This window comes from Taudactylus pleione, unplaced genomic scaffold, assembly GCF_031769625.1.
Source record: "Taudactylus pleione unplaced genomic scaffold, aTauple2 ptg000079l, whole genome shotgun sequence".
Classification (NCBI taxonomy): domain Eukaryota; kingdom Metazoa; phylum Chordata; class Amphibia; order Anura; family Myobatrachidae; genus Taudactylus; species Taudactylus pleione.
This window is the reverse complement of record NW_028284481.1, coordinates 4,313,874-4,340,482: the sequence shown is the minus strand read 5'-3', so window position 1 is coordinate 4,340,482 and position 26,609 is coordinate 4,313,874. Positions and strand designations below refer to the sequence as shown.

Here is a 26,609-nt window from a genome sequence, read left to right as displayed (position 1 = left end):
GTCTCAATCATACAGTATACCTCTGGTAGGGAGGGGGCACAATAGTAAAATATTTTCCTAGATGGCACTGCAGCTTTAAAATAAATATATAGGAATAAAGACCTTAAAGTCCTGATTAACTAAATAAAAAAAATGGAAATAAGAACCTAGACTGCGGGGTTTATTTATTTTCGCCAGCGAATGGTGTTATCATCGCTTCCTCCTATTTAGCAACAGGGATGGCGCAGGGAAATCACTGATATCTTTTTAACCCTGTATTTTTGTGGCCCGATAGCCTGCTTGGCTTTCTGCCTCTAGGTAACGCCATCTTCAGATGGCGTTACCTATACCCGGCAATGGAGGTCATGCGAAGCCACAAAGACTGCGCTTTTCCCCCACCAGTGTCACAATGCTATGGGAATGCGCAGCCTCTGTCCATACATGCACGTTTTACAGTGACACTTTGCAGTGCTAAGATGATAGTGAAGCAAAGAAAACCCTCGCAACGGTGCGCAAGAGGAGGCCCGGAATGCAAAATTGCAGCGCTGCTAATATGTGTATTGCTGCGGAAAACGGCGTTACATGCTTTCAGGTGTGCACTAATAATATCCATAAAACTTATCGGACTTTGAAAGTCTTTGTGACTACCCAGTGTTTAATGTTCTCTGGTTCATTCTAGCACAAACTATTCCAGGAGTCTTAAGGTTAAACTATAAAGAAATATATTTGATTATATACTGCCACCCTGTGGTGAAAATTGGTGTTATCGAGGTTGTTTCATCAAATGAAGATACTATTGCAGTGGTTCCCAAACTTTTTTGAATCAGGGCGCCCTAGTGTATCAGTATTGTTTTCACGGCACCCCTAAGCTAAAAGTTTGTTATTGAGAAATTTAGAATAAAATGTATTGAAGTAGTAAAGTGAAATAAATTGTGACCTGTCATCCTTAGGTTTGGTTATATAGTGGTGGAAAGGTTTACGCTTCTGTTTGCCCACATATTTACATTACATTGACCATAAATAATTGATTTGGTTCTGGACCACCAACCTGAGGCACCCCTTCAAGTGTTCCGAGGCACCCCAGGAGGCCTTGGCGCACAGTTTGGGAACCACTGCACTATTGTGATAAATTCTCGAACCTGACACCAACCAGGCACAAGGCAGGGTGGCAACTAGGGGGGGCTAAGGGGGCACATGACCTGGGTGCTGGACTTGAGAGGGTGTCGGGGAGAGGCTGCTGGAAGACTCGGATGCTGCTCTTGTGGGTTTGGAGCAGCATCCCGGCCTAGAGAGGCACAGAGACACCGTCAGTCTAATATGGTGCCGGTCACAAGCCAAACAGTGCTCTCGGACCGACAGCCAATCAGCAGAGGCTGCCGGTCCGTGAGCTCCAATTGGTTCACGAGCGGCGCCACATTACAATGACGGCAGTACTGACAGTTCCCCAGCATGTGGCAGCCCCGTCCCGCGCCACCCACCGCACTGCCCCAGCAGGTAAGAGTAGGAAGATGGGACCTTACTGTGACGTAATATGTAAGGGGCCTTACTGTGACGTAATGTGTAAGGGGCCTTACTGTGACGTATTGTGTAAGGGGCATTACTGTGACGTATTGTGTAAGGGGCATTACTGTGACGTAATGTGTAAGGGGCATTACTGTGACGTACTGTGTAAGGGGCATTACTGTGGCGTACTGTGTAAGGGGCATTACTGTGGCGTACTGTGTAAGGGGCCTTACTGTGACATAATGTGTAAGGGGCCTTACTGTGACATAATGTGTAGGGGGCCTTACTGTGACATAATGTGTAAGGGGCATTACTGTGGCATAATGTGTAAGGAGCCTTACTGTGGCATAATGTGTAAGGGGCCTTACTGTGGCATAATGTGTAAGGTGCCTTACTGTGGCATAATGTGTAAGGGGCATTACTGTGACATAATGTGTAAGGGGCATTACTGTGACATAATGTGTAAGGGGCCTTACTGTGACATAATGTGTAAGGGGCCTTACTGTGGCATAATGTGTAAGGGGCATTACTGTGGCATAATGTGTAAGGGGCATTACTGTGGCCTCACTGCGGTATAATGTGTAAGGGGCCTTACTGTGGCATAATGTGTAAGGGGCCTTACTGTGGCATAATGTGTAAGGGGCCTTACTGTGGCATAATGTGTAAGGGGCCTTACTGTGACATAATGTGTAAGGGGCCTTACTGTGACATAATGTGTAAGGGGCCTTACTGTGACATAATGTGTAAGGGGCATTACTGTGGCATAATGTGTAAGGGGCATTACTGTGGCCTTACTGCGGTATAATGTGTAAGGGGCATTACTGTGGCCTTACTGCGGTATAATGTGTAAGGGGCATTACTGTGGCATAATGTGTAAGGGGCCTTACTGTGGCATAATGTGTAAGGGGCCTTACTGTGGCATAATGTGTAAGGGGCATTACTGTGGCCTTACTGCGGTATAATGTGTAAGGGGCATTACTGTGGCATAATGTGTAAGCATTGGATAGCCGGCAGCCAGGTAATGGCACATACGAAAAATGCAGTAAAAAAAACCCAAAAACGAAGTTTGTACCGCATTTTCCGTTTAGTACATCCCGGCCACAGTCTTAAACAAGGTTTTGAGGAAGCAGAAGATCAGAGCGAGGAGTCTTATGCTGGGTACACACTGGCAGATATATTGGCAGATAAATTGATCAACCAATATATCGGGTGCCCGTCAGCCAGTGTTGTGAACGCACAGACACCACGGACTCCATGCAGGGAATTAGCAGATTGATTGACAGGCAGAGAGCGTTTGGGGGTGGTCAGGTAAACGCAGGCGGGCCTGTGCGTTTGAACACCGTTACATGGGCGTGCATAAATTAGACTGAGCTTTCCACGTGACCTGGAAAGTTAGCAATTTGTGAGTAAGGTCTGACCTGCCGCAATGCCAAGCGTGGGTTCGATGTCCTTCGATGTGTCCGATGTTTGGGTGGTGTTAGGGATGTGAGCGTAGGTAGACGGCGTGTGTGTAGGTTAGCCGTGCGACAGCATTGCTAATGCAGCATTTGCATATATTCACCTAAGACCTGCCTACAGAATTGCACACAAGTTAGCAACTGTGATCCAAGCTGCATCAGGCCGTGTCTATTACCCAATCTTGTTTTATTCCCGTTTTGTTCTCCATTGTAAAGCGCAACCACATTTGCTGTGGCTACGTAAGTAAACGTTAAGAAATACATTTGTTTTCAAGTAGGACCAGGAGGACTGGGATGATACCAGTGTCTTCAGTGCAATGGGATATGCTGGCACTGTATAAATACATGTAAATAAATTAATGCCTGAAAGAATAAACAATACAATGGGGTCTATGTACGAAGCCTTGTAGAGAGATAAAGTAGATGAAAATAAAGTACCAACCAATCAGCTCCTGTCACTTTACAGGCTGTGTTTGAAAAATGACAGTAAAGGGGCATATCCAGTACACGATATAAATGAACAATTGAACAATATCGTTCATCGTCCGCAATATTGTGCAGTAGATATGCTGGCAACGACAAAGGATGCGCGCTCCCGCTGGTCGCATCGGTCATCACCTGAACCTACTGCCCAACCTAACGATATAGTCAGGTTGAGCATGTTTGGGGATGAGTGAGGGTGCTGGCACTGGATGACATATTGTTCAGTGTGGGCACAATATCCACTACACAGTATAATTAACGATTGAACTATGTCGTTCATTAATCGTGAAGTGGATATGCCCCTTTAGGAGCTGATTGGTTGGTACTTTCTCTCCAAGGCTTAGTACATGGGGCCTGATTCAGAGCTGAACGCTCTGACCAGAGCGCTCGCTCTGAAACAGGGCCCTCCTCCATGAAAATGGAGCGGCCTCCTGGCCGCTCGTATAGCTGTGGGTGACCACCCACAGCATATGCGAGCGGCCAAAAAGATGGTCGCGATGGTCTTGACCATCGGACTTGCGACGGAGACCCTGCGGTAGGGTCTCCCTGCCACAAGCCCTGGAGTGATTTTGGCTCTATCAGAGCCAAAAACACTCCCACTGACATCACTAGTGATGTCAGTGGGGCCGGCTTCAGACGGTAGGCGTTCCCATGGGAACGCCTCCGTCTGGCAAGCCGGCCCCGGGCACGCCCACCAAAGCGGGCGTGCTGTCAATCAACATCGACAGCACGCCCCCTTTGGTGCGATACCCGGAGCGATGGAAAGCCCGTCGCTCCCCGAGTCTCGCACATGCGCACGACGGAGCTCCCTCCGTCATGCGCAGTGGGGAACATCGACCCGCTTGCGAGCGTCCTGACGCTCACGAGCGGGTCTGAATGACCCCCATAGACCGCTATGCATTATGCACCCCTGCTTCAGTTACAGAGTGTCATTTAAAAAAATGTCATGGACTTGGGGTGCCCCAAAGGCCGTGCACCCTTTAGCCTTTTAACATTGACCTGTTGTAAACTTCATTTTGACAGGACATCTTTCTACTATACCACCCATGTGTATTCCCTCTGCCATAAGAAAATGACTGTGCATCGCTTTGTAATCTCGTGTGGTTTCAGTTAAAACATTAAAAAAAACACAAACACTACTTGTCTACAACAAAAAATAGATACAAGTGAATTTTTATTACACTATGTTCTACATCACATAAAACAATTCTCTTTGTTCACTCCAAAATATAGACTTTTTTTTTATTATTATTATTATTATATCTACGCCAACTGCATCACAACAGAATAATGACAATAACTGGGTATGTTGGACTCCGGGCCTGGAAAGATGGAATCCTAAAATAAAATCCGGCTCGCCCAATGATTCCCAGCTGCTTATTGATGCGCGGACCAGCGCAAGCGACAGCAACACTGGACCTGTAGAACCTGTACACAAGCTGTTCCGTACAGCGGGAGGCTGGTGACTTAAGACTTTCTAAAAAGAAAGGGGGTTTTTAAACGCGATACAGATATGAAAAGTCTCAAATTAAATTTGTAGTTGAGAACAAACATTATGCTCAAAGAAAGCTTTTACCAATATGTAGGGCTGGAGGCAGTGGGGGCAGAGGGTTAGGACCACCATGCCCTCATGACAGATGGTATTTAAGACAGCATCGACAGAATGTGGCAAATAACCCAACCCCCCCCCAAAAAAATTATCACTTTCAGGCCTTTCCTCTGTCTCATCACATTACGCGACTCTAATGGTGACCGTGTATGCAATGACATTCTTAGAGACTTTTTTTTTATTCTTTTCACCCAGGTTTTAACTTTAAAAGTAACTAGAGAAGAGCATCTCAGGAGTTTTCGGATGGAACGTGTTCCTCAAAGCCCTCGCTCTCTCGCACCAGAGCTCGCTCCAGAATGACGCGCCCTTCCTTGTAGCGCTGGCTGTCCTCCGTGGCAAACTCGTAGATCCAACCCAGTTTGCTGTTGCAGTTCTTACAGCTGACGTCTCGCACCATGTGGCGGCCGGTGAGCATGACGCGGTCTTGGACTTCGCTGTACTGTAGGTTGACCACCTGCCATGGGAAAAGGCAAAGCTTTGCTGAGAACAGAACAGAGAGAGCAGTAACAATGTACTTCGACTGACACAGGATTTCACCATGCTTGTAAATTGGTCACTGGAAGGTCTAAGGGGTTGATTTGCTGCCGCTGCTTCCCGCAGTCTTTATGCATGAAATTTAAAAAGGGCAACGCTTTTAACAGCCTTACTTTGCTAGTAAAAGCATTGCCCTTTTAAATTTTGGGCATACAAAAGTGTCCTCGTACACTTAGTGGACCTCATTCAGAGGCGGTCGCAAGAAGCGATCGCTCTCTCTGAATGAGGGCGGGCGCTTCTTTTTTTTTTGTGTGGCCTTCTGGTCGCTAGCTAAGCTGTGGGTTACCACCCACAGCTTAGCTAGCGACCAGGGTGATATTCGCGATAGTCAAGACCATCAGGGCTTGCAACCAGACCCTAAGGTTGGGTCTGGGGACTCGCAAACCCCAGGGAGCTTCCTGCTCTGATCGAGCAGGAAGCTCCCCACTAACATCACTGATGATGTCAGTGCGGCCGCCCACAAAACGGTAGGCGTTTTGGAAACCACCCTCCCGGCCTGCCTACAAAACGGGGCGAGCCGTCGATCAACATCAACAGCCGCCCCTTTTGTAGCGAGCTCCAGAGAGAGAGTTTCTCTCTCGCTCCGGGGCAGGCGCAGTGCGGCCGCTGCGCGTGCGCAGGGCTACTCATCGACCCGGTTGTGAGCACATCAGTGCTTGCGACCGGGTCTGAATGACCCCCAGTGTCTCTATGCACAGGAATTAAATTAGATGCACATTTTGAGTAAGATAGTCACTCTGGACCTGACGCGCCAAGAGGGGCTATTTGCTTTGAATACAGCAACAAGTGTATGAGGACATGCCGCTGCTTAGTAAATAAACCCCTATATTCCAAAAATGGACAGTGGGGTGTTTCTACAGGAACTTTTCATAAATGTTAAGACATACAGTGGAAAGGTGACCTCCAACTTCAATAATCTTTCACTTGGATTTATTTACACTGCCCAATAACTCCACATATAAGGTCTGCGCATTTCATACAATTCTATCCATTCAGGCGAGTGGATGTCGACATAAAGTTGGCGATACCACGAAAAAAAAAAAAAAATCATACTGGTTATAAAAATAGCACTAAAGTACTTGTTATAAATATATACATAATGGGAAAAAAATTTTAAATATTAAATATATATATATATATATATATATATATATTTCCCGCTATGCTGTTTTTTAGCGGGCCACAGTGAAAGTTTCGGTGGTGCGACCAATGGTGGCGTATAAGGAAGCACCAATCAGTATTACACCGCGCACGGGCATTAAAAGTGGGCGTCTCAGTCCTTGCACATTCTGCCAGACGGATGTACACAAGGGAAGGGGTTTGTATGCCATTTGCATAAAGTTGCAGGCTACTAAGGGAGCACATTGTTTGAAAGAGGAGAGGAGAGAGCTGCCCCCTTTCAATACATGGTGCACTAATGTGAGTGTGGGCAAGTATGGGGTGAGATGGGGCACTATGTACCCTTTCCCCATCTATGGAAAACCATTTATTTCCGTAGCGCTGGACGAAACTGTCTAGCTGCTGAGGGGGCCACATAATTTAAAAAAAGGGGACTCCCCTCTTTCATATGCGAGTGACCCTACATATACAGGTGTAATTATTGGCATAATAGAGAACGTAGCACCCTCCTACCCATATATGGAAAACGCTGTAGTGCAGGGTACTACTTACTGGTGATCACCAAACAATTGTTACTAGAGGGCCACATAATTTGTGGGAACTTGCTACTTTGAAAATATTGGTTCCCACTTGGTTGCAGCTGTCACTATGGGGGTGATCGGGCACGTAGCCCTCATCTTTGTACTATAAATCTGAAAATGGGGGTGGTGATCCCTTAAATTTAGTAGCTCCCGGACAAATGCCCCAATAAATTAACCAAAGCACAATGCATCTTCAATATAACGTAGCCCTCATGCCCCCACATGGAAAACGTACATTTTCCTCAGCGTGTGGTAAGATTGCTTGGTGATCACAAGTAATCACCAGGCAATAAGTACTAAGGAGCCCCAACATCTAAAGAGACCCCCCTTTTCTATAATGGACACCCCTTAATTACCTGGAGCCAGGTTGGGGGAGGGGGGGGAGATCTTGCCCCATGTCTGGTCTACATTATGTAGTGCAAGAGGCTTATTTTCTGGTGGTCAGTGTGATCACCAGATATTACCAATGATGTGGGTATGAAAGAGGGCACTTCTCTCTTTCAAATGATGGTACCTCTTTTTTTGTGTGGTGGGGGAGATAGAGGGACTTGAAGTGTCTCCCCCCACCATTTTCCTTTAAATAGTGCTGCCAGCTGGAGGAAGACCACCTGCACCGGCAAGGACAAGGCAATTTAATTTTTGGGGCAAGCAGTGCTTGTCTTCCGCAGTCTAGCTGCATAGGTGGAGGACAAGCCCTACTCTGCCTCTGTAACGAAGGGGTATAGTCAATGCTAAACTCTGCAGGCTTTGCACATAGTGTTTATAGTCGGGTGTTAGGAACACTAAACTCAAACAGTGCTGCAAGACTCGTTCTGGATTTCCAGCACCGGTTCTAGTTCCTACACTGCAAATATTCCACTCTGGACTGTAATAAATCAGGCATGCCAAAGGCTGACATTAATGGTTTTCCAGGAATAGTGGAATCAGATTATATTTCTGTTTTACAGTTCTGGGAGCCGAAAGTGGATAATGAAATATACAAAAGAAAATACATTTCCATTTATCAGGGGGCCCTATGGTAACCTCTCTCATGGTAGCACAAGGCACTCGCGGCCTCTGCTGCGCCCGGCTGCTGGGCAGGAGAATGGACAGCAGAGGACGATGATAGGTACATAATTTAACTAGAGCATCAAACTAGAGCATCAGCGGTTATCAAGGTGTAAACAGCACAACGTACACAAACAGCTAAACAAATATGAACCCTCAGTAAGATGTTTTTAAAGCCACTGTAAAAATAAAAAACACGCAAGTAACGAATGGATATAAATGGGGCATGCTGGGCAAACCTACTTAAACGCTATGCGGTGGCACGAAGGGATGGTGCAAATTTTTTTAAAACATAGAACTCTTTTCCCAAATTGCACTATTCGGTAATTTATGAAGGCAAATACTCCATTATGCCGCCCAATTTCAGCAAAGGAGGTGACCCGTAAATAATTTTGGCAAGTGGGAGCAAAGGGTACTGGGAAAGATTTGCTCTCATAGCGAAATGATCCTTTATGGTACAAACTACCTTTGTTACAGACCTCGTCACAGCTAGCGAGAGCAACATCCTGCATTGCAAGTACGTCAGTGCAAATATTAGGCTCCCATCTGGTACCGGAGCCATACACACATCCATCATCCAGCTCTTCCTGACCCTACTCAGACCTGCCCAGTGGCTGTCATACCTTGTTAAACAGGAACGCCCGGCCTGTAGCTCCAGTGAACCGGGTGGAGATGAGCTCGGAACGGTTGGTTAGGATGGTGTCACAGTTTGCGCAGGAGAACAGACGGGTCCCACCAATATGATCCAGGAAGATTCTGCCCATTGTCTCGTGTTCTAAGCGTCTGTGTCCAAAATAAGCAGCTGCCTGGAGGGGGGTAGGCAAAGATCAGCATTACAGACGGTATATAGCGTGTACGGACCAAGGTTCAGTCCTAGTAAAACAGTCTCACACCGCACAGAGGAAACAAACGTATTCTTTTCCCCATTATTTATCATTATGAAATAGAAAATCAGATATTCCAAACTCGGTCAATGTTCCAATGCCTGGGTGCTAACATTTAATTTAAATAATGATTATAATCATATTACATGAAGGGTGTTATTTTTCCCCGGGTGTGGCATGTACAAACAGATCGACAACAAAGTTTCCCTAACAATTCAGATGGAATGGCGTTTTTCTGACACGATACACAATTATCTCTTCTCTGCTCTTGGGGCTCATTCACACCCGTACAGGAACAGGGGTATCAATGGATGAACGCACACTTTAGACGCGGTTTTGGCATCGGTTTCCGTGGCAGAAAGCACCAGCGTAGAGGGTGCCTATGGCAGGCAGTGGCCTTACATACTGTATATCATTTCTTGTTCTAGATATCCCCCAATACAGAAATGAGACAAAACCTAGAATTGCAGATCTAGGACAAGGCGGCACACATACAGTATTCTCCGTCACAGATTCCTATAGTCTTTTTTTAAATAAATGAAAAAATATGAGATATGGTAAGAACTTACCCTTGTTATCTCTATTTCTACGAAGTCCATAGGGTTCCACAGGATACCTTGGGGTATAGGTGTGACGTCAGTCGCAGGGCACCAAAGAGTTAAGCTTTCAGCCTCCCAGGATGCACTAGGTCCCCCTCCTATACCCCGCCCCCGGGCCAAGGCACCTCAGTTAGTTACCAAGCCATAGGCCGGAGGAGGAGAAGGAAGAGAGAGAACAAAGATCTGGACACATACAAGAATCACATTCTCACCAGAGGGAGACGGAAAACCGGTGACCAGAGCAAAGCCCATCTGCAGCACAGGTGCGACAGGGCGGGAGTCCTGTGGAACCCTATGGACTTCGTAGAAATAGAGATAACAAGGGTAAGTTCTTACCATATCTCATATTTTCTACTTCAGGGTCCATAGGGTATCCACAGGATACCTTGGGGATGTCCCAAAGCAGTATCCTTTAAGGGTGGGGACGCTCCTGTGCAGAAAGGAGAATCCGCCGCCCGAAGGAAGCATCCTGAGAGGCGAAGGTGTCAAACCTGTAATACCTCACGAAGGTATGGACAGAAGACCACGTAGCAGCCTTGCAGATCTGAACTGCCGAGGCACCACGTCGAGCTGCCCACGAAGGACCCACAGACCTAGTGGAATGAGCCTTCAGAGAAGGAGGGACCGGTAGGCCTTCATGAAGATAAGCTTCAGAAATAGCCATACGGATCCAGGCTGCCAAAGTTTGCTTTGAAGCAGGCCAACCCTTTTTACGGAAGCCAAAGAGGACAAACAAAGCGTCCGACTTCCTAAACGAAGAAGTGCGGTCAACATAAGTCCTTAAGGCCCGCACAACATCCAAAGAGGCCTCACCCACGGAAAGACCCGGTGAGTTAAAGGCCGGAACAACTATTTCCTCGTTAATATGAAACTGGGAAACAACTTTGGGAAGAAACTCGGGCCGAGTGCGGAGTACTGCCCTGTTCCCATAAAAAACCAAGAAAGGGGGTCTACAAGAAAGAGCCCCTAACTCAGAAACACGTCTGGCCGAAGCAATGGCCAGAAGGAAAACAGTCTTAGCTGTTAGCCATTTAAGATCCACTGAGCCCAGTGGTTCAAACGGCAGTCCTTGGAGAGCCCTCAGGACCACAGCCAAATCCCAAGGCGCCACAGGTGGAACAAAGGGCGGCTGAATGCGGAGAACACCCTGCATAAAGGTGCGCACATCCGGGATTGTAGCAATCCTACGGTGAAACCAGACAGATAGGGCCGAAACCTGTACCTTCAAAGAAGCAAGGCGAAGCCCATGATCTAGTCCCGCTTGCAGGAAGGCGAGAATCCGAGACAGACGAAACTCCCGCGGTGCATAACCTCTCGGTCGACACCACTGGAAGAACGTATGCCACACGCGATGGTATATCCTCGCGGAAGACGGTTTCCGAGCTCGCAACATGGTACGCACCACAGAGCTGGAAAACCCCCGGGACCTCAGCATGGCCGTCTCAACAGCCACGCCGTCAAAGACAGCCGAGTCAGGTCCGGGTGAAGGCAAGGACCCTGAGACAGAAGGTCCGGTCGTAGCGGCAACCGCAGAGGAATGTCCACGGACAGACCCTGAAGGTCTGAGAACCAGTGCCGTCTGGGCCACGCGGGAGCCATCAACAGGAGCGTCCCTCCTTCCTGTTTGAATTTCCGGATTACCCGTGGAAGAAGGGAGACCGGAGGGAACAGGTATGCGAACCGGAACGTCCACCGGACGGACAGAGCATCCACCAGAGACGCCCCTTCGTCTCTTGTGCGAGACCCGTACACCGGCAACTTGTTGTTGTGCCGGGACGCCATGAGGTCGATTTCTGGAAGACCCCACCTGTCCACCAGTAGTTGAAAAACGTCCGGGTGCAGGGACCATTCCCCCGGATGAACGTCCTGGCGACTTAGAAAGTCCGCCTCCCAATTGAGCACTCCCGGGATGAAGACCGCTGATATGGCCGGAAGATTGCGCTCCGCCCAAACCAGGATCCGAGAGACCTCTACGAGAGCCGCCCGACTGCGAGTTCCTCCTTGCCTGTTTATGTAGGCCACGGTGGTAGCGTTGTCCGACTGGACCTGCACCGGGCGACCCTGGAGAAACCGCTGTGCCTGCTGGAGAGCATTGAAGACCGCACGGAGTTCCAAGATATTTATTGGAAGCTCCGCTTCTGTCGGCGTCCACCTGCCCTGGAACAAGTGTGGACCCGAAACTGCTCCCCAGCCCCGAAGACTGGCGTCCGTTGTCAACAGGACCCAATTTGGAACCCAGAACGGACGTCCCTTGTTGAGGTGGGTCGTCTGTAACCACCACGTAAGGGACAGGCGAACCTCCTGGGTGAGCACAATCGTCTGGGACTTCAGAGACTGAGTCAGCCCGTTCCACTTGGACAGGATCAGGTGCTGCAGAGGTCTGGAGTGAAACTGGGCGTATTCCACCATGTCGAACACCGACACCATGGAGCCCAGTAACCTCATCGCCGAGTGTAAGGACACCCGGCGGCTGTGCAGACAACTGCGCACCCTTGACTGTAAAGCAGAGATCTTGTCCTCCGTCACGAAGATCCTTTGCTGTCCCGAGTCCAATAAGGCTCCAAGATGCAGAATCCTCCGAGACGGGATTAGAGTGGACTTCTGCCAGTTGATTAGCCAGCCGTGCCGTTGCAGCAGTGCAATGGTCAGGTCCAAGTGGCGTAACAGGAGCTCTGGAGATCCTGCCACCAATAACAGGTCGTCCAAATACGGCAACATGCGGACTCCCTGCAGCCGCAGAGAAGCCGCCATGACCGCCATCACCTTGGTGAAAACACGTGGTGCTGTTGCCAGGCCAAAAGGTAACGCCCGAAACTGGAAGTGGTCGCTGCTGATTGCGAACCTGAGGAACGGTTGATGGCGCCAAAGAATAGGGACATGCAGGTAAGCGTCCTGTATGTCCAATGACACCAAGTAGTCCCCAGGTTCCAGCGCCAGAATGATGGACCGTAGGGTCTCCATCCGAAACTTCGGGACCCGCAAAGACTTGTTGAGTGCTTTGAGGTTGAGAATCGGACGATATGACCCATTGGGTTTCTGTACCAAAAATAGATTTGAATAGAAACCCTGGCCCCTCTGGGAGAATGGAACCGCCACTATAACTCCAGCCTGGAGCATAGTGTGCAATACCTTCCGCAGCTCCGTAGCCTTGTTCCGGTCTGATGGGAGACCCGTGGTGAAGAAGCGAGCCGGGGGTCTGTGCCGGAAGGAGAGGGCGTATCCGTGAGAAACCACCTCCAGAACCAAAGTGTCTGTCGTAGTGGTCGACCAACACTGGGCGAACTGTAGCAGGCGGCCTCCCACCCTGGGATCCCCCAAAGGGAGGCACGGACCATCAGGCCGCAGGCTTGTCATCTGGCTTGGGGGCCGGACGTCTGGTACTCCATGCCTGCTTCCGGGGCTTGACCGATTTCTTAGGGCCAGCCTGTCGAGGAAACGACTGTGGTTTGGGCCTGCCCTGGGCCCTAGATGACCGAAAGGACGATGGTCCCGAACCAGAAGGAGCAGCGGCCGACGGGAGACAGGCAGATTTGGCTGCCGCCAGCGTGGCCACAATCTTATCCAGATCCGGACCGAAGAGAACTTCTCCGGTAAACGGCAACGCTTCCAGACCTTTCTTGGAATCTGCGTCCGCCTTCCAGGATCGCAGCCACAAGGTGCGACGAGCAGCTACCGCTGCTGAAGAAATTCTAGACACCAGAGTACTAATGTCTAGAGCCGCCTCGTTGATGTAGGTGGCCGAATCACGGAGATTGCCAATCAACTCCGCCTGATCGGCCGGACAGTCGGATTCAAAAGAAGCCTCTAATGAATCCGCCCAGCGCTCCATCGCTCTGGCAACCCAGCAAATGGCCATAGCCGGCCGTGCTGCCCCCCCTGCAAGGGAATAAGCGGACTTCAGGCAGATTTCTACCTTGCGGTCCGTAGCATCCTTAAGGGAGGACATGGATGGCATCGGCAATGTGGCACTACGGACAAGACGGGTCACGTGAGAATCCACCTGTGGAGGGGATTCCCACTTCGCAAAATAATTATCCGCGAACGGATAAGCCACCGCCAGGCGTCTCTGCGGCTGGTATCTTTTGCCAGGTTGTTTCCACGCCTCCTCTAAATGGTCCACCAACTGACCCGAAAGAGGAAAGACTGTGGCATCGCCCTTCACATCTTTGAAAAAGGCATACTTAGATTTAGCCGCTGGGGGAACTTCGTCCTCAATCACCAAGGCTGTGCGAACCGCCCGAATAAGTCCAGGAATATATACTTTGGACTTAGCATCAGCGTCCTTAGTATGGAGAGGTTCCTGATCGTAAGGATCTAGAATCTCCTCATCATCAGACGTCCCTTCGTCATCCTCATAAGGAGCGGACAGAGACGCCACCGGCCTTTTATGAGACCGCATCACAGACTCCCCTTGCAACACATCCGACAAGTGCTGTACAGAACTCGTCAGGGAGTTAACCCACGCTGGCTCCTGAGAACCCGGGAGCGGGGAAATAGGGAGACTGTGGGGTACCACCAATTGTCGTGGGAACCCCTGCATGGGTGACGACACCACAGACTGCTGGGACAAACCCATCGGAGTAAACGCGGGCTGCGGAGCTAACTGGCCCACTAAAGCTGTTAACGCCTCAGCGAAACAAGCCCAGGGCGGCTCCTGTACCGGTGCTGTAACCGTAATAGGCCGCGCCATGGACAAACACTGCCGGCAAAGGCCCTCCGCGCTACCCTCCCCCTCCGCTAACGGTACTTTGCACGTGGTACACTGTAGCCGGAGGGGAAAATCACTTTCAGACATGATGGCACCACGTATGTGACCTCTCTCACCAATTAAGTATTAAATAGGCGAGAGACCACCCTGCAGCACCGCACCACAAGGGCTTTAGCAGAAAGAACAGGGACAGTAATAAAGCTGACAGTTTAGATGAAGAAAAGATTACAGGCAGCAGCGCTAGCACAGTCACATACAATGCAGAGAAATAACAATTCCTGCACTAACAGCGCTGATCACTCAACTACACAGACACAGGGCCTGGTAGGACACAGCGCTGCATACACAGACCTGACCACAGCGGAGGAGAGGTATGCGGGGGGACCCAGACCACGATGCTTCCGTCCAGCGCTTCCAGCAGCGTTCACCATGCGTTCTGGAGAAGATGGCCGCCGAGGAGCAGAGAGGAGGCTGGCCTGGGGGAGGAGCGCTGCCACAGGACCAGTCGGCAGCATGCAGAGAGGGCTGTGTGCAGCGGGGGAGGCGCCGGCTGTGAGACAGGGAAGGCGCGCTCCCCTGGCATGCATTTAACCCCTGGGACGCCGCAGCGCTACCGCTCTGCTGCGGTCCGCTGTCCCAGGGGGTAGTGGAAGCGCAGGTTGGTCGCCTGGCTCCACGCTGCAGCCAGTCCCCAGGGAGCCCCCTGCCTGGGGACTTAGGACCATGTGATCAGCGGGGACCCACCGCGGGACCCCGCTGCTTACCTCTGTCCCCCTTGAATCCGGCCATGGTCCGGAGCATCTGGGGTCACCGCTAGCTGTGACCCCAGACGCCCACCAGCATCCCCGGATCAGTACCGGCGTTCTGGTACCGGCGGGGTGTAGGGAAGACAGCATGGACGTCAGGACTGACTGTCCATGCTGTACATCCAGTTGTGCAGCCACAGCTGCATGAAGAATAAGCTTCAGGGGCTCTTCTAGCCCCCACTCCAACAGGTGCACCCGACTCCGGCCGGGCACCAAACTAAACTGAGGTGCCCTGGCCCGGGGGCGGGGTATAGGAGGGGGACCTAGTGCATCCTGGGAGGCTGAAAGCTTAACTCTTTGGTGCCCTGCGACTGACGTCACACCTATACCCCAAGGTATCCTGTGGATACCCTATGGACCCTGAAGTAGAAACCCACAGTAGCTATAGGGCAGGAGTCAGCAAACAATGACCAGCCGCTTATTTCATGAAGCCAATCATCTTCAGACGCGGTCTCGGTTATGGAAATCTACAGACGTTACTCTTCAAAGTGAGGCACCAGAGAACATTACCAGGCGCAGGGGCAGACAGGTACACTGGTAATCTCACAATCAACCACTTTAGTGTAGAGAACAGCGGTCTTGGCTTCCTGCAAGTTGTACTATTGCTTAGGTTACTAACCTTTAAAATGCAACTGATACATGCAAGTTGAAAACTCTAAGTCACAAGTAAATGGGTTAGAGACTTCCCTGGCATGCTAATTTTCCCATCGGATGACAAGACAACAGCAGCTGCTGAGCACTCTGATGCGCACACTGCAGTCGGTCAGGACGCTGCGTCTGACATCACAACATAAACAGACCTGTGTCTCCCTCCACCCTCTGTACTCACTACAGCTGATCACTGCCGTCTCCCCACGTGACCTCACCGGCAGCAAATCAGCTGTGCACAAAGGAAGGAGACTCCTCCCCCCACAGGTGACACAATGAGACGGGAAAACAAGAAACCACCAGCTCCCTGCATTGTGCATTCACCAGACTGTAATCTGCAGCTCAGGAATCCAGTCTGCATATTACCCTGCCCTACCACAGACAGAGCAGTCATAGCTGTACTGTACATTCACCAAGCTGTATACTGCACACACACACCGACCTACCCTCAGCCCCTACAGCAAGCGCACTCTGCCATAAACACAACCCATCCATAACCCCTACCCCTTACACTTATCTCACTCCACCATACCTCCTACCCCCACACTCAGCTCATGCCAACATACCCCCTACACCCAGCGCACATTGTCCTACCGCAAACCCCTACACCCAGCACAAGCCATTATACACACAACCCCTACACCAAGCACACAGCGCCATACCCCTGAACCATACACCCAGTGTACACACTATACTCCCAACCCCTACACCCAGCGCACATCACTAAACCCCTACACCCAGCAAAATGCTATACCCCCAACCCCTACACCCAGAACAAGCAATTATACACTCAACCCCTACACCAAACACACACCACCATACCCCTGAATCATACACCCAGCGTACACACTATACCCCAAAACCCTACACCAAGCACACACCACCATACCCCCAATCCCAACATCCAGCGCACACTGCTCGGCTGCCAATCACCAGAGCATGCTGCTATACACCCAAATCCTTACACCCAGTGCACTCCATTCCACCCCCAACACACATCGTCCTATCGCAAATCCCTACACCCAGCGCACTCCATCCTACCCCAAACCTCTACACCCAGCGCACGTTGTCCTACTCCCAAACCCTACACCCAGCGCACTCCATCCTACCGCAAACCTCTTCACCCAGCGCACTTTATCCTACCCCCAACGCACGTTGTCTTACCACAAACCTCTACACCCAGCACATTCCATCCTACCCACACACACCCCACGGGACACTCTCTCCCCTCTCCCCACACACACCCCACGGGATACTCTCTCCCCTCATCCCCATAAAAACACCACACGGGACACTCTCTCCCCTCATCCCCATACACATACCACAGAGGACACTCTCTCCCCTCATCCCCATACACATACCACAGAGGACACTCTCTCCCCTCATCCCCATACACATACCACAGAGGACACACTCTCCCCTCATCCCCATACCACAGAGGACACACTCTCCCCCCCCCCCCATACACAGGACACACTCTCCCCCCCATACACAGGACACACTCTCCCCCCCCCCATACACAGGACACACTCTCCCCCCCCCCCATACACAGGACACACTCTCCCCCCCCCCCCATACACAGGACACACTCTCCCCCCCCCCCATACACAGGACACACTCTCCCCCCCCCCCATACACAGGACACACTCTCCCCCCCCCCATACACAGGACACACTCTCCCCCCCCCCCCATACACAGGACACACTCTCCCCCCCCCCCATACACAGGACACTCTCCCCCCCCCCCATACACAGGACACACTCTCCCCCCCCCCATACACAGGACACACTCTCCCCCCCCCCCATACACAGGACACACTCTCCCCCCCCCCCATACACAGGACACACTCTCCCCCCCCCCATACACAGGACACACTCTCCCCCCCCCATACACAGGACACTCCCCCCCCCCCCATACACAGGACACACTCCCCCCCCCCCATACACAGGACACACTCCCCCCCCCCCCCCCATACACAGGACACACTCCCCCCCCCCCCCATACACAGGACACACTCCCCCCCCCCCCCCCCATACACAGGACACACTCTCCCCCCCCCCATACACAGGACACTCTCCCCCCCCCATACACAGGACACTCTCCCCCCCCCATACACACCACACACTCTCCCCCATACACACAGGACACTCTCCCCCTTCCCCATACACACAGGACACTCTCCCCCTTCCCCATACACACAGGACACTCTCCCCCTTCCCCATACACACAGGACACTCTCTCTCCCCTTCCCCCAGTAACACACTCACCACCAGTAAACACGGAAACTAGCCAGCCCCCAGCTGACAGCAAAGTAACCTGGTTGGGGGTAAGGGGCAGCTGGAGACGACACAGTCCGGGGGGCTATATATATATATAGCTCAGATACCTGCCCCCCCGGGTGACACACGGGGAGGGGGGCTAACGGAGGTGCCTGTGCCCCCAGTCTGACCCGTAGACAGCATCACAGCCGCCCGGTGACGTGTCAGTGACGCCGTGTTGGGCCTGGAGCGCCGGTGTCACCGTAGCTGAGAGATTGGTGCGGCGGCCTCCCCCCCGGGCCGGTTACCTGGTGCCCTGAGCTCGGCTCCCGGTGTCCGTCTCTTTCTGTCTGACTCCGTGTCTGACCAGCCGCGGCCTGACTCCGCCCACCTCTCTACCCGGCTCGTCACTCAAACGGTAAGCCTCGCCCACTCATCGGCCAAAACGCAGCGCGCCCCGCCCTACTCCTCTATCACAGGGCACGCCCAGACCCTACATCACACGGCGCGCCCCGCCCCTACAACAGCCATCAATCACCCAGGGAGCCCCGCCTACTCATCTCTCACAGGCCACGCCCAGGCCCTACATCACACGGCGCGCCCCGCCCCTACAACAGCCATCAATCACACAGACAGCCCCGCCCCTTCACTCCATAAAGACAAATAGGGCGGGATTCGCGAGCTCCGCCTCTCTCCCTATAATGAGACAGAGGGCGGGATTAGCCAGCCCCTTCCCTTATATAATGACTGAGCCAGAGAGGGCGGGAGGATGGGACATCGAAAGAAAACATTGGAAGTACCAATGTTTTTAACATTGAATTCAAAACAATATTTAGAATCTAGATATAAACATTGGTTCGCTGGAACCGATGATAACCGATGCTTTTTTTTTTTAAAGCAGTGTCTATACTTAAACATATATTAGACTAATACACTTTTAAATAACTCTAAAGGTGCATACACACTAGACAATATGCTCCCTGAGCGATATCGTCTAGTGTGTCCCCGGCAGGCTGTGCTCAATGTCGTTCATGACATTGAGCACAGCCGCTGAACGATATCATTAGCGATATCGTTCAGCGCCGGGCTCTCTCACCCATTCCCTGACATGCAGCAACCTGACGAGGTCGTCAGGTTGGCCTGCATGTCAGCCCGATGAACGAGGATGACGAACGACCCGCGGGAACGCGCGTCGTCGTCATCGTTCATCTTTTTTGTGTTAAAAATGGACGATAAAGTGGACGACTGAACGATAACGATATCGTTATCGTTCAGCCGTCCACTTTAATCGCCCAGTGTGTACGCACCATAACGGTTCGTACACACATAACGAGTTGTGTATGCCACGATTTTCGTTAATGATTTCCTTTCAGATTTTCCCTTGAAAAAAACGAACGATTTTAAAGAATGAAATGAACGATTTTGTCAATGATTTAATCAACGATGAACGATATCGTTAGCATGCATACAGTGAATGGCCATCGTTCATCGTTGGTTCTGTAAAGTATGAACGATTTCACAAACGAAATCGTCATGTAGGGCAGTCAGAATGGACGATGGACGATGACTACCAGCTACAAACGGGAGTGCGCATTGGTAGTTATCGCTCATCGTTTTGGGACAGAAAGTGGACGATTTTTTTAACAACTGAACGATAACGATATCGTTAACGACAAATCGTTCATAAAACCGTCCCGTGTGTACGGACCTTTATACTATGTCTATCTTCATGGAGGCAAACAGTGTATGTATATATAATATTATATATATATATATATATATATATATATATATTCCAAGGGTGAACCGGCACTCAAAAAATAATGGAGATATGTGCCAGGGTGCCTTCTGTAAGTGTCCAATATTCATGCAAAGAATCAGCGGCACTCCTGGACTGGTATCATAAGCAAAAGAAGGTTTAATACATGCCAAACTGCCGACGTTTCAGAGCCAGACACGGCCCTTTTCTCAAGGCTGGCATAACAATATTAAATATATAGACAGCAGACATAAACACTGCTGAGTCTTACCTTTAAATAGCGGTGTGTTTCCTGTGTGCCGGCGCCGGCCAGGACAGGCAGGGGGAGGGGTTGGCGCGCACGCGGCGGCTCCTGTCCTCCATGGATGACATCACTCCAAAGCTTGTTGGTTGTCATAGAGACAAACCTCAAGCTTGGTATACTGTCTGTCTGGCCCGCGTCAGCTACAAGGAGAGACAAAGAAACATATTATGTTACATGCATGCAATAAACTTACATATAAATTAGGGGTGTGCACCGGCCACTTTTCGTGTTTTGTGTTTTGGTTTTGGATCTGGATCTTTCTTCGTGTTTTGGATCTGGATTGGTTTTGCCAAAACCACCCTTCCGTGTTTTGGGTTCTGGGTTTTGTGTTTTGGATCTGTATTTTTTTGAAAAAAAGCATAAAAACAGCTAAAATCACAGAATTTGTAGGTTTTTCTGCTCCTATGCTATTATTAACCTCAATAACCTTAATTTCCACTCATTTCCAGTCTATTCTGAACACCTCACACCTCACAATAGTGTTTTTATGTCCAAAAGGTTGCACCGAGGTAGCTGGATGACTATGCTAAGCGACACGAGTGGGCGGCACAAACACGTGACCCATCTAGGAGTGACACTGCAGTGGCAGGCAGGATGGCAGTTAGAAAAACTAGGCCCCAAACTGTACATAATGCAAAGAAAAAAAGAGGTGCAAGATGGAATTGTCCTTGGGCCCTCCCACCCACCCTTATGTTGTATAAACAGGACATGCACACTTTAACAAATCAATCATTTCAGCGCCAGGGTCTGCCACACAACTGTGGCTGAAATGATTGGTTCGTTTGGGCCCCCACAAAACAAGCTGGCAATTAATGTGTCCCTGCACAAACTGGCTCTACGGAGGCAAGATGTCATCCTCATCCTCCTCATCCACCGATTCCTCACCCTCTTCAGTGTGTACATCCTCATCCTCACAAAGTATTAACTCGTCCCCACTTGAATCCACCACCACAGGTCCCTCTGTACCTTCTGGAGGCTGGTCTCCCTGGAAGAGCTGATAATTCATTTTGATGAACATCATCTTCTCCACATTCTGTGGAAGCAACCTCCTACGCCTTTCGCTGACAAGGTTCCCGGCTGCACTAAACACTCTTTCGGAGTACACACTGGAGGGGGGGCAACTCAGGTAAAATAGAGCCAGTTTGTACAGGGGCCTCCAAATTGCCTCTTTTTCCTGCCAGTACAGGTATGGACTGTCTGACATGCCTACTTGGATGCTGTCACCGATGTAATCCTCCACCATTCTGTCAATGGTGACAGTATCATATGCAGTGACAGTAGACATGTCAGAAATTGTTGCCAGGTCCTTCAGTCCGGACCAGATGTCCAAACTTGGTCCTGCCTGCCCTGCATCACCGCCAGCGGGTTGCTTAGGATACCTAAGTTTTTTCCTGGCAGCCCCAGTTGCGGGAGAAAATGAAGAAGGAGCCGTTGACGTGTCACGTTCCGCTTCAGCTGACAGTGTGTTCACCAGCAGGTCTTTGCACCTCTGCAGGCTTGTGTCGGCCGGAAAGAGAGACACCACATAGGCTTTAAACCTAGGATCGAGCACGGTGGCCAAAATGTAGTGGTCTGATTTCAACAGATTGACCACCCTGGAATCCTGGCAAAGCGAATGAAGGGCTTCATCCACAAGTCCCACATGCCGAGCGGAATCGCTCCGTCTTAGCTCCTCCTTCACTTTCTCCAGCTGCTTCTGCAAAAGCCTGATGAGGGGAATGACCTGACTCAAGCTGGCAGTGTCTGAACTGACTTCACGTGTGGCAAGTTCGAAGGGCTGAAGAACCTTGCACAACACGGAAATCATTCTCCACTGCGCTTGAGTCAGGTGCATACCCCCTCCTTTGCCTATGTCATAGGTGGATGTATAGGCTTGTATGGCCTTTTGCTGCTCCTCCATCCTCTGAAGCATATAGAGGGTTGAGTTCCACCGCGTCACAACCTCTTGCTTCAGGTGATGGCGGGGCAGGTTCAAGAGTGTTTGCTGGCGCTCCAGTCTTCGGCACGCAGTCGCTGAATGGCGAAAGTGGCCAGAAATTTTTCGGGCCACCCAAAGCGTCTCCTGCACGCCCCTGTCGCTTTTCAGAAAATTCTGCACCACCAAGTTTATTGTGTGAGCAAAACATGGGACGTGCTGGAATTTGCCCAGATGTAATGCCCGCACAATATTGGTGGCGTTGTCAGATATCACAAATCCCCAGGAGAGTCTAAGTGGGGTAAGCCACTGGGCGATGATTTCCCTCAGTTTCTCTAAGAGGTTGTCGGCGGTGTGCCTCTTACTGAAACCGGTGATACACAGCGTAGCCTGCCTTGTAACGAGCTGGCGTTTCTGAGATGCTGCTACTGGTGACGCTGCTGCTGTTGCTGCGTAAGGTGATACATCTACCCAGTGGGCTGTCACAGTCATATAGTCCTTAGTCTGCCCTGTTCCACTTGTCCACATGTCCGTGGTTAAGTGGACATTGTGTACAACGGCATTTTTCAGGACACTGAGGACACTTTTTCTGACGTTTCTGTACAGTCTCGGTATCGCCTGCCTAGTGAAGTGGAATCTAGACGGGATTTGGAACCGGGGACACACTACCTCCATCAATTGTCTAAATCCCACTGCACTAATGGCGGATACCGGACGCACGTCTAACACCAACATAGCAGTCAAGGCCTCAGTTATACGTTTTGCTTCAGGATGACTGCTGTCGTACTTCATCCTCCTCGCTAAGGACTGTTGGAGGGTCAATTGTTTAGTAAAAGTAGTGGTGTTCCTACTTCCTCTCTGGGATGATGAACGACTCCCAGCAGCAGCAGCAACAGCAGCAGCGGCAGCAGTAGGCGTAGCAATGCAGGATCCTCCGGAGGAATCCCGGATAGGAGAGTCAGTCATGCCAGTGATATGGCCTGCAGGACTACTTCCGATCCTGACTAAGGAGGAAATTGACGAGGAGGGAGTTGACGGTGTGGTTTGCAGGCGCTTGGATACAACAGGACAACGGGATTTAGGTGTCCCTGGACTGCTTACGGTCTGAGCCAAAGTTTCTGAACTTGACAGTAACTTTTTATGAACGCGCTGCAGGTGCCGTATAAGGGAGGATGTTCCTAGGTGGTTGACGTCCCTACCCCTACTTATTTCACCTTTACATATGGTACATATGGCAAGACAGTTGTTGTCCGGATTTGGATAGAAATATTGCCAGACCAAAGAGGTGGAATGTTTGGTCTTCTGCCCAGGCATGACCGTGATGGGCTTTTTCATCCCACGGACAACAACTGTCTCCCCCGGAGCCTGATTTAAACAAACCACATCACCATCAGAATCCTCCTCGCCAACTTCCTCCTCAGCGCCAGCTACACCAGTATCCTCATCCTGTTGTACTTCAACAGTGACATCTTCAATTTGCATATCAGCAAGTGGACTGTGGGTGCTCCTTTCAGCACTTGCAGGGGGCGTGCAAATGGTGGAAAGAGCCACCTCTTCCCGTCCAGTGCTGGGAAGGTCAGGCATCGCAACCACCACCACACTTGGACTCTCTTTGGGGATTTGTGATATCTTCTTAGAAAGCACAGTTCTTCGCTGTGCTTTTGCCAGCTTAACTCTTTTGATTTTTTTAGTGGGAGGAGTGCTTCCATCGTCATGTGAAGCTGAACCACTAGTCATGAACATACTAGGGATCGACCTTAGCCGTTCCTTGCCACTCCGTGTCGTAAATGGCATATTGGCAAGTTTACGTTTCTCTTCAGCTGATTTAAATGTCTTTTTCAAGGTCATTTTCCTGAACTTTGCCATTTGGGATTGTATGTGCCCTCTACTATGACATTGGGCATCGGCCTTGGCAGACGACGTTGATGGCATGTTATCGTCTATGTCATGACTAGTGGCAGCAGCTTCAGCACTAGGAGGAAGTGGTTCTTGATCTTTCTCTATTTTATTTTTATCGGAGAAAGTTTGGTCCTCCATTTATGTTATATCGATTTGATATATACGTGCGGCTAAACACAGAAAATAAATTTTTTTTTGGTTCGGACTGGAGTGTACTTTGTGGGTTACAGCACCCTTTAACGGTCAAGCCAGCCGGCCCTTTACTTATGACACAGGCGCACTCTTGGCACTACTTTGTTGATGCACGTGCGGCTACTGCGCACACAATTCACAAACACAGAAAATAATTTTTTTTTGGTTTGGACTGGAGTGTACTTTGGGGGTTACAGCACCCTTTAACGGTCAAGCCAGCCGGCCCTTTACTTATGACACAGGCGCACGCTTGGCACTACTTTGTTGATGCACGTGCGGCTACTGCGCACACAATTCACAAACACAGAAAATAATTTTTTTTTGGTTTGGACTGGAGTGTACTTTCGGGGGTTACAGCACCCTTTAACGGTCAAGCCAGCCGGCCCTTTACTTATGACACAGGCGCACGCTTGGCACTACTTTGTTGATGCACGTGCGGCTACTGCGCACACAATTCACAAACACAGAAAATAATTTTTTTTTAGGTTTGGACTGGAGTGTACTTTCGGGGGTTACAGCACCCTTAACGGTCAAGCCAGCCGGCCCTTTACTTATGACACAGGCGCACGCTTGGCACTACTTTGTTGATGCACGTGCGGCTACTGCGCACACAATTCACAAACACAGAAAATAATTTTTTTTTTGGTTTGGACTGGAGTGTACTTTCGGGGGTTACAGCACCCTTAACGGTCAAGCCAGCCGGCCCTTTACTTATGACACAGGCGCACGCTTGGCACTACTTTGTTGATGCACGTGCGGCTACTGCGCACACAATTCACAAACACAGAAAATAATTTTTTTTGTGGTTTGGACTGGAGTGTACTTTCGGGAGTTACAGCACCCTTAACGGTCAAGCCAGCCGGCCCTTTACTTATGACACAGGCGCACGCTTGGCACTACTTTGTTGATGCACGTGTGTCTACTGCGCACACAATTCACAAACACAGAAAATAATTTTTTTTTAGGTTTGGACTGGAGTGTACTTTCGGGGGTTACAGCACCCTTAACGGTCAAGCCAGCCGGCCCTTTACTTATGACACAGGCGCACGCTTGGCACTACTTTGTTGATGCACGTGCGGCTACTGCGCACACAATTCACAAACACAGAAAATAATTTTTTTTTTGGTTTGGACTGGAGTGTACTTTCGGGGGTTACAGCACCCTTAACGGTCAAGCCAGCCGGCCCTTTACTTATGACACAGGCGCACGCTTGGCACTACTTTGTTGATGCACGTGCGGCTACTGCGCACACAATTCACAAACACAGAAAATAATTTTTTTTTTGGTTTGGACTGGAGTGTACTTTCGGGAGTTACAGCACCCTTAACAGTCAAGCCAGCCGGCCCTTTACTTATGACACAGGCGCACGCTTGGCACTACTTTGTTGATGCACGTGCGGCTACTGCGCACACAATTCACAAACACAGAAAATAATTTTTTTTTGGTTTGGACTGGAGTGTACTTTCAGGGGTTACAGCACCCTTTAACGGTCAAGCCAGCCGGCCCTTTACTTATGACACAGGCGCACGCTTGGCACTACTTTGTTGATGCACGTGCGGCTACTGCGCACACAATTCACAAACACAGAAAATAATTTTTTTTTGGTTTGGACTGGAGTGTACTTTCGGGGGTTACAGCACCCTTTAACGGTCAAGCCAGCCGGCCCTTTACTTATGACACAGGCGCACTCTTGGCACTACTTTGTTGATGCACGTGCGGCTACTGCGCACACAATTCACAAACACAGAAAATAATTTTTTTTTAGGTTTGGACTGGAGTGTACTTTCGGGGGTTACAGCACCCTTAATGGTCAAGCCAGCCGGCCCTTTACTTATGACACAGGCGCACGCTTGGCACTACTTTGTTGATGCACGTGCGGCTACTGCGCACACAATTCACAAACACAGAAAATAATTTTTTTTTGGTTTGGACTGGAGTGTACTTTCGGGGGTTACAGCACCCTTTAACGGTCAAGCCAGCCGGCCCTTTACTTATGACACAGGCGCACGCTTGGCACTACTTTGTTGATGCACGTGCGGCTACTGCGCACACAATTCACAAACACAGAAAATAATTTTTTTTTGGTTTGGACTGGAGTGTACTTTCGGGGGTTACAGCACCCTTTAACGGTCAAGCCAGCCGGCCCTTTACTTATGACACAGGCGCACGCTTGGCACTACTTTGTTGATGCACGTGCGGCTACTGCGCACACAATTCACAAACACAGAAAATAATTTTTTTTTAGGTTTGGACTGGAGTGTACTTTCGGGGGTTACAGCACCCTTAACGGTCAAGCCAGCCGGCCCTTTACTTATGACACAGGCG

General features: G+C 50.2%; 1 protein-coding gene across 2 annotated transcripts; it reads right to left on the bottom strand.

Moving 5' to 3' along the window:
* Positions 1–4,579: 4,579 nt before the first annotated feature.
* On the bottom strand, positions 4,580–18,661 carry YPEL5 (yippee like 5). 2 transcript variants are annotated; one of them, XM_088467987.1, is made up of 3 exons: positions 18,524–18,661; positions 8,936–9,118; positions 4,580–5,485 (listed from the first exon to the last, which is right to left on the bottom strand). In XM_088467987.1, the coding sequence occupies exons 2-3, from the start codon at positions 9,074–9,076 to the stop codon at positions 5,261–5,263; spliced, it is 366 nt and encodes a 121-aa protein (XP_088324113.1). In that variant the 5' UTR covers positions 9,077–9,118; positions 18,524–18,661; the 3' UTR covers positions 4,580–5,260. The 2 variants fall into 2 exon arrangements, with proteins under 2 accessions (XP_088324113.1, XP_088324114.1); XM_088467988.1 differs by lacking the exon at positions 18,524–18,661 and adding an exon at positions 18,225–18,492.
* Positions 18,662–26,609: the final 7,948 nt, after the last annotated feature.